The sequence below is a fragment of the Triticum urartu genome, chromosome 3, assembly GCF_003073215.2.
Source record: "Triticum urartu cultivar G1812 chromosome 3, Tu2.1, whole genome shotgun sequence".
In the NCBI taxonomy this organism is placed as follows: Eukaryota; Viridiplantae; Streptophyta; class Magnoliopsida; order Poales; family Poaceae; genus Triticum; species Triticum urartu.
The window spans coordinates 119,259,810-119,276,683 of NC_053024.1; the positions used below are offsets into that span (position 1 = coordinate 119,259,810).

The 16,874-nt window shown below is 45.8% G+C and overlaps 1 protein-coding gene across 6 annotated transcripts; it reads right to left on the minus strand.

The window, feature by feature from the left end:
• Positions 1–1,785: 1,785 nt before the first annotated feature.
• On the minus strand, positions 1,786–3,836 carry LOC125543230. 6 transcript variants are annotated; one of them, XR_007298351.1, is made up of 3 exons: positions 3,335–3,836; positions 2,223–2,393; positions 1,786–2,136 (listed from the first exon to the last, which is right to left on the minus strand). XR_007298351.1 is itself a non-coding variant. In XM_048706502.1 (3 exons), exons 1-2 carry the CDS (start codon positions 3,735–3,737, stop codon positions 2,245–2,247), a joined length of 462 nt encoding a protein of 153 aa, XP_048562459.1. In that variant the 5' UTR covers positions 3,738–3,836; the 3' UTR covers positions 1,786–2,136; positions 2,233–2,244. The 6 variants fall into 6 exon arrangements, 5 of the variants coding, with proteins under 5 accessions (XP_048562459.1, XP_048562458.1, XP_048562457.1 ...); XM_048706502.1 differs by having other exon boundaries at positions 2,233–2,303; XM_048706501.1 differs by having other exon boundaries at positions 2,223–2,303.
• Between the last annotated feature and the right edge of the window lie 13,038 nt (positions 3,837–16,874).

Sequence of the window (16,874 nt, forward strand, 5' to 3'; positions counted from 1 at the left end):
ACGAATGATACGATGAAGCTACCCATCGAGAGCCCCCTTGATAGTACGGCAATCGATCCTATAACCCGGTCTCCCAACTACCACCATGAGACCGGTAAAACATAAACCTATCAAGGGCAAACCTTTGCCTTGCACATAGTCCACTTGAGCTAGATGATGACGATCTTGACTCCCTCAAGTTGGAGCACCTTTCTTGATTGCGTTGGCTCGATGAAGACTTGTTGATTGCTCATACTCCATTATGGGAGAGCCACTCTTTGGCACATCTTCACAAGTCCATTAACACCATAATGGACGACAAGCTTCAAGGATGATCTCTTCGTGGTGCTCCACTTGAACTTGCACACCGCAATCTTGATGACGATCACCACTTGATGTAATCCTCCATGGGTTGTATGAGATCTTCCTCTTGATGCAAACCCATGGAAACAGACGTAACCCCACATAGAACTCACACATAGATCATGGGTTAGTACACAAAGCGTAATGGACAATGCTTACCATACCATGGGATCACTTGATCCCTCTCGGTACATCTTGTACGCTTTGTGTGATGATCAACTTGATTCAGTCTTGACTTAGTCTTGATCAACCTTGTATCATGTCTTCTACATGACCACTCTTTAGATAATTCCTTGAATATCACATTGGTCAACATATAAACTCCTTGAAACCAACAAATGGACTTCAAGAAATTCCTATGGACAAATCCTTCAAATATAACCCAAGACAACCATTAGTTCATAGATATTGTCATCAATTACCAAAACCAAACATGGGGGCGCCGCATGTTCTTTCACTAGGGAAGGCAAAAAAGGAAGGAGTCCTAGTAGGAATATGATTGGACTTGGAGTCCAAGTCCTCTCCCCCTTAGCTATGCCCTAGGGCTTGGAGGGGCAGTTTCCCACACCTCTCCACCTATATATAGAGGGGAGGGGCGCCCCAAGAGCACACTTCAAGCCCTTGGCGTCCCTCTCTCTCTCTCTCTCTCTCTCTCTCTCTCTCTCGTTACTCCGTAGTTCCACTGCCTCGTCCCGGCGATGCTTAGCGAAGCGCTGTCGGTGCTCCACCATCACCATCACGTGTTGGTTGTGATCCCATCTACTTCCCCTCTCCCGCTTGTTGGATCAAGAAGGAGGAGACGTCATCGAGCCGCACGTGTGCTAAACTCGGAGGTGCCGCCCTTTCGGCACTAGATTAGTTGGATCATGATCGGATCGCGAAGAGTGCGACTACATCAACCGCGTGATAAACGCTTCCGCTTAGCGATCTACAGGGGTATGTAGATGCTCTCCCCTCTCATAGCTATGCATCTCCATGGATAGATCTTGCGTGTGCGTAGATTTTTTTTGTTTTCCATGCAACGTTCCCCAACATATATGTGTTCCATGAGTAAACTGCAGCCCAAAGGTGGTCAACAAACACCTTTTCGTGATACTTTTTCTTAAAGTTTGACACCAAGTAAAACATGCATTCCCTATGTTCTACCTTTGGGAAAGCTTCCTTTACCCCTGTCATCACCGCCTGCCCGGCATCAGTGCTTACAGATACACCCCTTGGTGATCCTATGGCTTGCCTAAGCAATTGCATGAACCAAATCCAGTTCTCATTTGTTTCGGAATCAAAAACTCCAAAGCAAAGTGGATACATCCAATTATGGCCATCTATAGCGATAGCACTAGCCAGCTGCCCCTTGAACCTGCATGTTAATAATGTGCTATCTACTGCCAAATATGGCCTGCAACCACTACGGAATCCATCTATGCAAGGTTTCGGAGCAAAGAAGAACCTTCTAAACCTGATTTTTTCTTTTATAGTGTAATGATCAATCTAAACTATGCTACCAGGGCAAGAGATTTCAACTTGTGCTTTAAACCTATACAAATTATCAAGGCTACTATCCCAATCACCATATAGTTCTTTCAAAGCTAGCTTCTTACCCATATATACTCTCTTGTAGTGGAGGCCAACCTTGTGGTGTTCTTTAATCATCTTCTGCATTGCCTTCGCTCTGAGAGTAGCATCTTCAATCAGGCAATCCTTCACCTTATCACATACCCAATGCTTGGTTCCATTCTTTGTCTTCTTTTTCCTTCATGCACTAGAGCAATCATGACCACATGGGTTTTTCTTCACCTGCAAAAGAGAAAACAGATAATTAGCTAAAAACACTTAACAATTATGCAAGAAATGTTCACAAATGGTTAAAGTTAAACAGTTACCATTACGTACACTTATGCTCCGTCATAGAAGCATGTATCCTCCATGGACAATTATCTGCATCCCGTCTTGAACAATAGCCCCTAAACCGATGAGGTGTACTATACTCGGTGTCATACTCAAATTCATGTTTGATTGCATGCTGAGAAAGTGCCAACTTGAACTCTTTCATTCTGGGATATGTAAATACTTTTGTTATTGGAGGGTCTAATTTGTCATGCTCTACATGTGGAGTATGCTCTGCCTCATGCAACTCCTCATACTCCTCTACTTCAGCCTCCTCTACTTCACTCCCAGCCTCGCTATCATCCTCAAAAATAGTCTTTGTCCTTTTCTTTATTAGGACAAAGAACCACATCTAAGTGCATAGGTTCATCCACGTCATACATATTTTCCTCATCAACACGAACATGCACATTTGCAAGTCTTGGGTTGCGAAGGTAAGTATCATCCTCTTGTTCTATATTGTTGTTAGGTTTGCTATATACATCACAATGCCACTTGGTGATAGGATTATATGGTTCAGAGGGATCATAATATGCAATGATCATACAGAGCACCATTGTCTGTGTGTGTTTCTAAAACATAAGCATCAAATCCTGGTTGGATTGTACTTCTGGACATGTTTTTAGAGCATCATAGTAATACTGCACATGTGCAACTTCCAAATAACGCGATGGGTACTTCTCTACAATTGATTCAACCAAATTCTTATAATTTGTCAAGTCATAATCAATGACCTTCTCAAAACAAAAACATCTTATGTCCTTTCAAGCTTTTTTTATTGCCAAACAATTCAATCTTGAGCAAATAACTTGAATTTAGATCCATCCTATCAATTAAAGAGACAACTTTGCATCAAATCTATGCATGACTATTGCTAGACAATCTAATCTTTTACTTGAAACTAAGTGAACAAGTACTCTTGTTGGAGTCTCATCTTGTTGTGATCACACGCAAGCAAATTAACAGCAACATAAACCAAGTACAACCTATGCATGAACTTACCAATCTGGACAAAAACCTATGCATGATCATTTCTACTAGTACAAAACATATGCATGATCATTGCTACTAGTACAAAACTATACAAACTACTAAGCCATGAACTTACCGGACTGGACATGCCCATGTAGCTCCTTCCGTGGTCGACCTAGCCTTTCCCTTGCCTGACCCAGCAGCTCCTTCCGGGGTCGACCCAGCCATGCCTCGCCTGATTCTCCACCCACGCCGGCGGTTGAGCCCCTGGCCAATGCAACACCCTGGCCCGAGCCCGTTGTAGCCGTGCCCTGGTCACCTGCCAAAGCCGTGTTGTCTCCATCTGTAGCCGTGCGCTGGCCCGACCCCTTTGCTTCTGGAGCCTCGCCCTGGCCGCACCTAGCCGCAGCCCTGCCGTCGCCATTCTCCACCAATGTCGGATCCACATCAGCGCCTAGGTTTGACCCCTCCGCGGCCGCGCCCTGGCCATCCTCCGCAGCGCCGTCCCCATCCGTATCGCCGCCGCCATCCATAACCATGAGTAGCCACCGCCGCCGCTAGGACTGGACTAAGGTCCGCCGCCGCCACCTAGGGTCGGGAGGAAGGGATGAGGAGGCGGGTCGGGAGAAAGGGGGTGAGGAGATAGCCCGTTCGGCTGCTCCTTTCTCTTTTTTCTAATGTTATACGGGCAGGGGCAATTCTGTCCAATTGCAAAAGACTGACATCACTTGTGGCATGTTTTAACGCTATGTGCTCACAGAACTAACGACAGTGCTAGAAAGGGCAATTTTTTACACCGGGTTAGATAAGGAAGAAAAAAGAATCCAATGTTAAATAGGGAAACAATATTTAAAAGAGTGTCATATAAGGAATTTTTTCTATATTTTTTTACCAGACCCTCTCCTTCCCGCTCGGTTTCCCAGCATAGTGGGACATTTCTATCTGGAGCCCCCTTCCATTAAAACGAGATGAACCCCACCTCACCTCGTCATGCCTTTCAATAGGGGATGGATCTTTTCATATTTACAATACAATAGAGTGGGTTAAAGTAACACATATTGTTGACACAAAACGACAAATAACTATAGATATCATTCTCAAAGGTCCATTCAACTTTGCAAATCTACACTGACATAGGAGGCGAGTGATAACATGAACGTATTCTTTGTCACCAATAAGCTCCACCTCCATCCCACAAACCATTTATTGCTAGAAGCGGTAATTGTCGGTCTTCGCTTCCCCATCCTTCCCTACATCTTCTACTCCTAGCCTCTTCGCCAACCAATTTCGTTGTCATCAACCAGCACCACGTTAACATCAGTGCGTTCATTAGTGGCGCCTTATCTTCTTATTGCTCCTTCCTCGCCAGATTTTAGTTCTCCTTCCTACTTATTTTCTAGAATACTCTTTCTTTATTTGTTTTCTCTTTATTTTTTGGAATACGGGTTTCTTCTCCAATATCATGGATCACTTGGTTGCTTTAGTTTCTTTTCCTTCTTGTTCTTGGAACACACTTTTTTTTCTACTATAGCATGAACCATCTAGCGAATGTTGTGTCGTGTTATCCCCGCTCGTGAATCTTTCAGCAACCTTTAGTGTGCGGACATCCTGCAGAGTATGGTCGGCATCCTTCTTAGTGAATGCTAGTTCACCCATGTTGCAAGCGCACGGTGACCGTTGTCCTTGTTGTCAAGCAGTCCTCGACCATGTCGCTGATATCCTGTTGATCGTCCTTGTCCACGAGCGCTTTCAAAACAATTCAGCGTGATTAACTGCTTAGTTAATTAATTAATTAATTAATTACACAAATAATTAATGAACTACCTAATTCTCTGCATGCCTAATTAAGTGCCAACCAAATCAATTAATTATCTTCCCAATTGGGAATCCGTACTTCTAATTATATGTAGGCATAATTAACTCTCTACCTAATTAAGTAATTAATTGTTGACTCGGTTTCCGAATTGATTGGGTGAAAAAAATATCCTATTCAAGTGGCATAATTTATTGCACACATAATTAACTATCTACATAATTAATTTCATTGATGGTTTGATTTCCGAATTGATTCAATGCTCGACTTCCAAAATATTTTCGCTTAAATGATAGCTACGGACGATGAGGACGACTACCGAGTATTGTAGGACAGGTTTTTTTAACAGATATTTTAACATTTGAATAGTCACACTTGACTTGAGAATGTAGCATGTTTGACTCTTTGTATGGTTGGCAAGAACTATGATATGACTGCATATATGAGCGTGTATGTGGTGGTCTGACTCCTTGCCTTTCGCCATCGTCCTTGGCACCGTGATCGATGCCCTGGCATTGTCGAGCATCGCTCTGACGTCTGGCCCGGCCATGGCGTCCTCCATGGTGTCGCGCACGGTGCCCCCTCCACAGTGGCACGTGAACGTGTACGCTCGTAACAAAAAAATGTTAATTTTGTTATATTAAGAAACTTGTGATTGTCAATTGATAGTAGAGATAATGATAATAATAAATGGCATAGTGTGCAGTATTAGCGATTTGTTATTGAGAAATATCTGATTTTGTTTTGGAGAGTTATCGAGAAAAATCTTATGTCTGTCTTTTAGTAATGTCATCTCAAATATATAGTGTGATTTTTGAATTATTAATTATCTATTATTTATGTGATTGAACTAAAGCAAAACCTGCCAAAGAAAACACGAAACAAGATCTCCCTCTTTAATGAGATTTGTTTTTTTAATGCGAGGAAGAAAATCTAGTGAGAAGGGGTGGTGAGAGGCGAGATGAAAAAAATCGGACGAAAAATATCCAAATGAAAATAAACCATGGAGTATTTTTTAGGGGTAAATAAAGTTTCTTTTAGACAATCACGCGAAGCTTTATTCAAGTTGTCATAATGTTTACAAAAACAAAACCAAGATCATCGAGGTGCCCTAATCAAACATGGCGGCCCAGGAGCGAGGGGTAAATAAATTGAAGCTACCAACTCCGTAGAGATGAGTGGAGATGCTCACCAAACATCGTCCCGACCCAGCTAAATATAATAGTTTCCTTCCGGGCAAGTTACTTGTGGAATAATTATCTAAGTAAAATTACAGCTTTCCCTCTCGTTAGGGTTTCACATCCTCTCGGCGATGATCATCACCGTGCGTGGAGATCTCTTTCCCTACCTCTGATCGCTGAGTCCTCTTCGTCTAACGACGGGTGCGACGTTCTGGTTTCACTCCCTGTTCTGGGCGATGAGCTAGCGGCGACTGGTTGGTTAGGGTTAGGTCACAGCCCGGTAGAACTCATCTCCGGGCAAGGGAACAAGAAGATGGCGACTGAAGCTTTTGGATCGGGCGATCCGGATGATCTGGCAGCGATGATGAAGGAGTTGGGTCTCTCTGAGGAAGATTTAGATGATGTGGTGGTGGATCAGCAATTTGTGCCGCCCGAAGCGACCCGCTGGATGGCGGTGGCCAGGGTAAATATAGAGAAGCAGTATAGTCAGTTTTGGTTCTATAAAAAATATGTGTGCAGCCTGGAACCTTGCGCAGAAAGTCAACATCCGCCCTCTGGAGGACAATTTGTACACCCTCCAATTCACATGCTTGGGGGACTGGGAGCGAGTAATGGGGGACGGTCCATGGGTATTCTGAGGGGATGCTGTGGTTCTGGAACCGTATGATGGTTTCTCAAAGCCGTCTTTGATCAAGCTCGACAGGTTGGAAATTTGGGCTCAGATACACGACTTCCCAGAGGGATATGTATCCCAGATCCCACCGCTGGCCTCAAAGCTAGGGGAATTCATCTATGCCGAACCAGCCTCACATGACTTTGAAGGCAATTTTTATAGGGTCCAGGTCAAGATCGATGTGGGTAAGCCGCTGAAGAATGTTGTTTCACTCAAGGTGGGTGATAGAAGGATGATTTTCCGTGTGAAATATGAGCGTCTTCCGAACTGGTGTGCCATTTGCGGGAGACTTGGCCATTTGTATTAGGAACATGGAGATGGTGTGCATCCGCCGTCGGCGTTGGTCTTCAAGAACCTGAAGGCTGACTGGTTCAGAGGCGCGGGACCAGGACCTGGTGGAGCAAGGAATGGCAGCAAGGAGAAAGCCAAATCTGGGGGACAACAGACACGAAAAAGTTCTGATGCGGATGAACAGATGGTCGATGCAGAAGGAAACAGAAAATGCACACAAGTTTCAGATGCAATAGCCAGTATACTGGGCGGATACACGTTTAAACCGAAGGGAGGTGAGATCCTTGCCCTCCCTTCACCACAGGTCCCACTGAGCCCACCCCCAAAGCAGGACCCTAGGCGTGCTCGAAAGGAGACAACGGAGGACAAGGGGAACCAACTCCAGAGTAGCATCAAGAGATCAGGCATCGAAGTAGAAGCATCATCGGCGGACTCCTGAGAGGAGTACCGCTGGGGTACAATGAGTATCTTGAGTTGGAACTGCCAGGGCAAAGCCGCGACAGTCCGAGAACTTCGCAATTTAGCAAAGAAGTTTGTCCCTACTGTGCTTTGTATTGTCGAAACTCATCTAGATAGAGTTCGGGTAGAAAATTTAGCTAGTACTCTTGGTTTTGATAATTCGTTTGCTGTTAGTAGTCAGGGCCGGAGTGGAGGCCTTGGCATTTTCTGGAACAATCCAATAAAAGTTGAGATTTTGGGGTACTCGGTGTATCATATTGACTGCTCCATAGATGAACCAGGTCACGAGAATTGGCGTGCATCTTGTTTCTATGGGGAGGCACGCACACACCTGAGGCACCAAACATGGGACACCATGAAGGGAATAGCAAGTTTGAGTGAGCTCCCATGGGTGTGCATGGGTGATTTTAACGAAGTGCTACATCCAGATGAGCAAGAAGGCATAGGAGAGCGAAGCAATGCTCAAATTCAGGGTTTTCGTGAAGCTGTTGATGTTTGCATGTTGATGGATGTGGGCTATGAGGGCAATTTTTGGACCTTTGAGAAAAAAGTGACCGGTGGAAGCTATAAAAGGGTTAGGCTGGACCTGGCTCTAGTGTCATCCGAGCTTAGTGCACATTACCCGGAGGCAAACCTAAAACACTTAACAGCAGCCGGCTCCGACCACTGCCCGATCCTATTCAGCCTGAGAGGCGAGCAGGGGCGCCCGCCGGCAAAACCTCCATTCAGATACGAGGTTATGTGGGAATCACACGATTCATGGCGTGATACTATCGCCCAACAATGGAGCCAGGGGCAAGTTTCATTAACTATGGAGGGACTCAGGGAGAAGTTAAAAACAATTCAAGTAGTTTGGGTCGATGGAACAGGGAGACTTTTGGATGTGTCCGGAAGGAGATAAAGCACCTTTGCTCTGAGCTGCTCCGTTTGAGAGGGGAGCCAACCAGGGTGGGGCCGTCACATGCTGAGCTGAAAATTAATGAAAGGCTTGTTGAGCTATATCATCAGGAGGAGATTATGTGCAGGCAACGGTCATGCATAGAGTGGCTAGCGGTGGGAGACAAGAATACGAGGTTCTTCCACATGAGAGCTAGCATGCGGAGGAAGAAGAACATGATGAAAGCACTAGCTAACTCCCTGGGAGCCATGATTGATGACCAAGCAGTCCTAAAAGGTATGGTATCCGATTTCTATCAGAATCTTTACTCTTCTGAGGGCGTCACGAACATCGACCAAGTGTTACAACATGTCCCCGTCAAGGTCACATATGTTATGAATGAACAGCTCACTGCATCGTACACAAATGAAGAAGTGAAAACAGTGCTCTTCCAGATGTTTCCTACCAAGGCACCAGGGCCGGATGGATTTCCCGCTCACTTTTACCAACGGCACTGGGATCTATGTGGGGAGGAGGCCACTAAAGCGGTATTGAGAATTGTTCGAGGGGAGGAGAGTGCAGCATGTGTGAATGACACGGTCTTGGTTCTCATTCCGAAGGTGATCAATCCAACTTTTCTAACCCAGTCCGTGTAATGTCATTTACAAAATAGCCTCCAAGGTCGTTGTAAACAGGTTGAAAGTGGTGCTACCAGACATTATTTCTGAGGAGCAATCTACGTTCGTTTCGGGCAGACTCATAACTGATAACATCATATGTGCATATGAGTGTTTACATTTTATGAAATGAAGCAAGGCAAAGATGAATAGCTATTGTGCATTGAAGCTGGACATGATGAAAGCATACGACAGGTTGGAGTGGTCCTATCTCCAAGCAATTATGATCAAGCTCGGTTTCAACCAACAATGGGTGGATATAGTGATGGGGATGATCAGCTCCGTTTCATTCTCAGTTCAGTTTAATGGTGAGAGACTTGAGAATTTTTTGCCTTCTCAGGCATCTGACAGGGAGATCCGATCTCCCCCTACCTCTTCTTGATCGTAGCAGAGGGCCTTTCGTGCCTTTTAAAATCTAGTTCTCGATCTCACTCAGTGGGATCAATGTGGCACCCACAGCTCTGGCTGTTAACCACCTTCTCTTCGCCGATGATAGCCTGTTGTTGTTCAAGTCAAGTGTGGAGGGGGCGGTAGCTGTATCAAACCTACTGGATTTGTATTGCAATGCTTCCGGACAAAGGGTAAATCATGACAAATCCTCTATCTTTTTCAGCAAGGGGTGCCCGCAACCTCTAAGGGATAATATCAAGAACACTCTCAACGTATAAAATGAATCCTTGAGTGACCGATATTTGGGGGTGCCAACGGATGTGGGGCAGTCAAAGATGGGTACTTTCAGATATCTTCGAGACAGAGTCTAGGAGAAGGTGAAAGGCTGGATGGAAAAATTGTTATCAGCCGTGGGCAAGGAGGTACTCATAAAGGCGGTGGCCCAAGCTTTGCCGGTCTACTCTATGGCTTGTTTTAGGCTTCCCCATGGTCTATGTGAGAACATCACATCTATTATTCGCCAGTTCTGGTGGGGAAGCAAAGCGGGCAAGAGGAAGCCTAGCTGGGTGGCCTGGAATATCATGACGAGACCAAAACACTTGGGCGGTCTGGGATTCCGTGATATGGAGATTTTCAACCTTGCTTTTCTTGCCGACAAGCCTGGAGAGTACTTACTGAGCCTGCTTCTCTTAGTGCGAGAATTCTGAAAGCAGCTTACTTCCCGGAAACCACATTGCTGAATGCAGAACTTGGTGGGAGGCCGTCTCAGATCTGGAGGGCGGTCCTGGATAGTCGGGATATGCTAAGATTGGGGATAATCCGCAAAATTGGTAATGGACAATCTACACGCGTATGGAGCCATAATTGGTTACCAAGACAGGGCATGATGAGGCCTATTTCCTTGAGGATCCCATCGCCGCCGATCATGGTGTCTGAACTGATCTCTACAGCAACTGTCGCATGGAATGAAGCACTTGTCCGGTCTGTCTTTTTACCTATCGATGCGGAGGCAGTTCTCAGTATACCGCTCTGTACAAGAAATATTAGTGATTTTTGGGCATGGAGCGGGGAGAGGAAAGGTTTCTTCTCAGTTAAATCAGCATACAGACTGATCATGCATACCAAGATCGTAAGAGAGTCATGGATAGATGAGGAGGAAGGAACATCGGGGGCTGGACTTGAAAGCAATGCTTGGTCGGCGCTATGGAAGGTCAAACTTCCACCAAAGATTAAATTTTTCCTTTGGCGACTTGCAAGAAGCTCTATCCCGACAGCTGACGTGCTTGTTCACAGACACATCGGGGACTCGGCCGCCTGCAAGCTGTGTGGCGCCATGGACTTATGGAGACACATGATGCTTGATTGCACAAACGCCCGTTGTGTGTGGGCGCTCTCGGATGGTGAGCTAGTTGAGAAGATGTGTCAACATACCACCGAGGACCCACACGAGTGGTTATTTTCCCTGAATGAAGTACTTAATCCAGAGTAATTTATGAAGATGGCAACTACATTGTGGACAGTCTGGAGTGCAAATAGGAAAGCAGTTTATGATGATTTATACCAATCCCCCTTATCAACACACCTCTTCATACAGCGATACATTGCCGACTTCCAGATACAGACCAACATTGTGCCGACGAGAATTACCGACCAGCCACAACGTCCGAAACACTGGTTGAAGCCCCCGCACAATATGTCGAAGTTCAATGTGGATGCAGCAGTTGCAGAGAGGCGAGGGGTTGGAACCATTGCAGCTATAGCCAGAGATGAGGAAGGTACGTTCTTGGGAGCTTCTTCGCTGGGCTTCAGAGCGATTACCAACCCTGCTACCTTGGAAGCGTTGGCCGTGAGGGAGGCTTTGGCGCTGTCCGAGGATCTTCAACTTCAGTCTATCCTCGTGGCCTCATATTGCAAGGAGGTAATTGATAGTATCATGCAGAAGAATGGAGCGGAGTATGCAGCGATTGTGCATGAAATCATAGATTATTCTACTACTTTTATTTCTTGCAACTTTGTTCATGAGTTTAGGAGCTTCAATGTGGAGGCTCACAATTTAGCGAAGCATGCTTTGAATTTAGGGATGGGCTGCCGTGTGTGGTTAGGCCATCCCGGGAACCTCTCTTTCGTCCCAGTTCAACTGGTGACGACGTAACAAAGCTTCGTAAATTGTCTCAAAAAAAACTTGTGGAATAATTTCTTAAAAAAAACTTGTGGAATATAGAGAGTAGTAGTTAACCGTGCACCACCCCCCCCCCCCCCCCCCCCCCCCCCCCCCCCCTCGCCGCAGGCCGGAGAGAAAGAGCAAGTGCGTCTGCCGACATGCATGGCAAGCCTCTCCGCCGCATCGGCGAAGATTGTCCTGATCTCGCTACGCACAAGAGCGTTAGGCAGGACATATGCATCTTGCTCGATCGCATCCACGGTTTCTACGAGTCGGCGCTCGAACGGCTGCCGGCGGAGAGGATACCCTCGCTGACCACGCGCCTGCTCAAGGCCGGCGTTTGCTTCGGTTTCCTTGACCCGGTCTCCAACATCATCCAACACCATCTCCTACACGCCAAGCCCCGAGGACAAAATTAAGGAGGAAGAGGAAATCATCTCTAAGGTGAGGACCAACACAAAAGATGAACTAATCTTTCATATACCGCTGTACCCAGGGACGGTCGACTCCATGACCGTGGCACGGCGGTCGCTGGAGGGTCTTGTCACCTTCCTTTGCTTCCAGTACCGCTACTTGGAGAAAACAGAGGCACTGCGCTACCTGCGCCTGGCCGGAGGCGACCTGCTCGCCGCTGTAGGTCTCCTCGAGCAAGACCGTAACAGGAGCCCCGAGGAGCCCGTGTTCAATATCATGTCGCCTACCACCAAAATAGCCCTGGAGTGTGCTGCCCTGTCCGCGAGGCATCCCAAACCAGCAGTCCTGGTGGGCGTCTCGCTGTCATTGATGTCTCGGACGGTCAAGGTGTCCAAGATTCTTGGGGCACACTGCTGCTTACCCTCTGCAGCTGTCAAGCCCCTTGCCAAGCCGCTCAGGGCCTCGATTGATCTTGGTGCCGATAGAAAGAAGAAGAGAAAGAGGGGCGAGCTGACACCCAGGAACACAGAATCTGTTGAGTGGAGGCCGGGTATGGATGGAACATTCAGACACACACAGACTCTGAAGCTGCTGCTCCTCGGCAGGATCCATGGTTTCTACCTAGAGGCACTCGCGCTGCTGCCTAGGGATGGCCTGCGCAAGCTTCACCACTGCAGCCTCATCAAGGGCGGCTACTGCTATGGCCCCATGGATCCTGTCTCCAACATCATCCTCAACACCCTTTGGTATGGCACTGCATTCCCCACGCACCTTTTTTGGTGAGCATAGTGGGATAAACATTGTGCATCCATATTTTGGAACATATAATGGACGCTGCGATGATTTCCAAGAGATGGCTTCCGGAAGGCAAGATGTCCTAATTCAAACTATCATCAGTCGCTACGAGTTTCAAGTCGATGGTATGTTTACTCTGAAGGAGGACTGGATCTATTTTGATCCCAACATGGACGCAAAGATTGCCCAGATGAATCCTATTCCTGACTGGGCTAGGAAGGTGCGAGAATGGGGCAGAATCTTCTGACTTAGCTACAAATCCCCCCTTCGCCAAGTACGAGAATGGTGCCTGAGATGTGTGATAACAGTTTCATTTGAATTTAAAGTACTCTTTCCCTGTTGTTGATATCAAATTGTTATGGCGCTGTTAGAAGAAGGGTGCGAGAGGGCCAGCCGAGAGCCTTTTTGCCCACGGCCGGACAAGAGGGAAGGGATTTCCTTTTTAATTCTTACTTGATTAGATTGATACATCTCCTCTCTTTATATAGAGAGGTTTACTTGACTACCAAGCAAGACTTACTTGACCCCTAAGCAAACGATCCTTATCTCTAATTAATCCTAAGACTAAAGGGCTATACCGCTAGCCCAGGCCCATTAGCCCCATTACGTACTCTAACATAAATCATGTTCTAACATTCAACCTTTCACTAGATTTGATATAATGGGAGCTTTTGTAATAATTTGATTTTGATGAAATGGGAGCTTTTGCAGTAATTTGATGTTTGATGAAAATGCAGTTTGGATCTGGCATGGCTTTTTTACCACTGAAGATTTCTGTCAGAGTTGTCCATGGGCTGAAACAACGTCGGACAAGCAGCAACAAAAAAGTACAAATTTGCTTTACTTGGAATCTACGGTTTGTTTGAAATGCAGGATTAGAAAACTGAGAAACAGAACAATGGAAAATGATTGTAGGCCTATTTGAACTGCGGGACTAGGAAACAGAGGAACAGAGCAGTAATTTTTTCCTTAACACTGCAACAGCACTGCACAGCGATTGCTCTTGCTTTTCATCTCACTTTTTTTTGTCAGGGTAATGATTTCATTCGTCAAAGGATGAGAGTATCATTTAGAAACACCGAATGAAATAAAATCAGGGGCATCCGCGTCTCAGACGGAGGAAACCTTCGAGCTCAGCAAGCTGGGAGCATTCAACAATTGTATGTCTTATGTTCCATTGGAAAACTTGCGGGTCTTTAACTGAATCAATTACCACAGAACAATCACACTCCGCGTCAAACTGCAAGCATCCGTCCGAACCGCGTTGTCCACTCCGCTTCAACCTTACGGCATCTTCAAGACGGACTTGCAAACTGCACGCATCTATCTGGACTGCGCTGTTTACTCCGCTTCAACTTTAGGGCATCTCCAAAGCGGACCCACAAACCAACCGCATCCGTTTGGACCGCGCTGTCCGGATCGTGAAAACCATCCAACACGGGCATGTATCGGTCCGCAGCATGGTCCGAATGCATTTCCTCGTGCAAACTGAAGACAAGCGTGAGGGAGCTTTACGGGAGTCCGGACACCAGACATGTAGAACTCCAATACCCCCGCCCACCCAAAACCCTTCCCGAACCCCACGCCTCCATCCTCCATATTTTCTCTTCTTCCTTTTTTCTCTTCTTCCTTTTTTCTCTCCTGTCTTCGCCACCGCTCCACCACCCCTGCCGGTGTTGGGAACGTTGCATGGAAAACAAAAAAAAACTTACGCTCACGCAAGACTATCCATGGAGATGCATATCAACGAGAGGGGAGAGTGTGTCTATGTATCCTCATAGACCGTAAGCGGAAGCATTTATTAACGCGGTTGATGTAGTCGAACTTCTTCACGATCCAACCGATCAAGTACCGAACGTACGACACCTCCGCGTTCAATACACGTTCAGCTTGGTGACGTCCTCGCCTTCTTGATCCAGCAAGACGGGCGAAGCAGTAGATGAGTTCCGGCAGCACGACAACGTGGTGACGGTGCTGGTGATGCTATCTCCGTAGGGCTTCGCCTAAGCACTCCGAAAATATGACCGAGGGATGAAACTGTGGAGAGGGACGCCGCACACTGCTATATATCAATCTTTACCTCCGAACCATTCCGGAGCTCCTCGTCATGTATGTGATTTTATCCGGGATTCCGAACAACATTCAGTCACCATATCACATAACTCATATAACACTATATCGTCAATGAACATTAAGCGTGCGGACCTTACGGATTTGAGAACTATGTAGACATGATCGAGACACCTCTCCGGTCAATAACCAATAGCAGAACCTGGATGCCCATATTGGTTCCTACATATTATACGAAGATCTTTATCGGTCGAACCTTATGACAACATACTTAATTCCCTTTGTCTATCGGTATGTTACTTTGCCCGAGATTCGATTGTCAGTATCTTCATACCTGGTTCAATCTCGTTACCGACAAGTCTCTTTACTCATTCTGTAATACATAATCTCGTAACTAACTCCTGAGTCACTTTGCTTGCAAGCTTCTTGTGATGTGAATTACCGAGAGGGCCCAAAGATACCTCTCCGATACACGGAGTGACAAATTCTAATCTCGATCCATGCCAAGTGAACAAACACCTTCGGAGATACCTGTAGAGCATCTTTATAATCAGCGAGTTATGTTGTGACGCTTGATAGCACACAAGGTATTCCTCCGGTATCCGGGAGTTGCATGATCTCATAGTCGAAGGAATATGTATTTGACATTAAGAAAGCAATAGCATGAAACTGAACGACCATATGCTAAGCTAATGGATGGGTCTTGTCCATCACATCATTCTGCTAATGATGTGATCGTGTTATCAAGTGACAACACATGTCTATGGTTAGGAAACCTTAACCATCTTTAATCAACGAGCTAGTCTAGTAGAGGCTCACTAGGGACACGGTATTTGTTTATGTATCCACACATGTATCTAAGTTTCCGATCAATACAATTATAGCATGAATAATAAACCTTTATCATGAATAAGAAAATATAAAATAACAACTTTATTATTGCCTCTAGGGCTTATTTCCTTCAGTCTCCCACTTGCACTAGAGTCAATAATTTAGATTACATTGTAATGAATCTAGAACCCGTGGAGTCTTGGTGTTGATCATGTTTTGATCATGGAAGAGGCTTAGTCAACGGGTCTGCTATATTCCGATCCGTATGTATTTTGCAAATTTCTGTGTCTCCATCCTTGACCTTTTCACGAATGGAGTTGAAGCGTCTCATGATGTGTTTAGTTCTCTTGTGAAACCTGGATTCCTTTGCTAAGATAATTACTCCAGTGTTGTCACAAAAGATTTTCATTGGACCTGATGCACTGGGTATTACACCCGGGTTGGATATGAACTCCTTCATCCAGACTCCTTCATGTGCTGCTTCCGGAGCAGCTATGTACTCCGCTTCACACGTAGATCCCGCCATGATGCTATGCTTGGAACTGCACCAACTGACAGCTCCATCATTCAATATAAACACGTATCTGGTTTGTGACTTAGAGTCATCCGGATCAGTGTCGAAGCTAGCATGGACGTAACCATTTACGACGAGCTCTTCGTCACCTGCATAAACGAGAACCATATCCTTGGTCCTTTTCAGGTACTTTAGGATGTTCTTGACCGCTATCTAGTGATCCACTCCTGGATTACTTTGGTATCTCCCTGCCAAACTTATGGCAAGGCACACATCAGGTCTGGTACACAGCATAGCATACATGAAAGAACCTATGTCTGAGGCATAGGGAATGACTTCCATTTTCTCTCTATCTTCTGAATTAGTCGGGCTTTGAGTCTGACTCAATTTCACACCTTGTAACACAGCTAAGAACCGTTTCTTTGACTGATCCATTTTGAACTTCTTCAAAAATTAAGTGTCTTGATCTATCCCTATAGATCTTGATGCCCAACATATAAGCAGCTTCACATAGGTCTTTCATTGAAAAA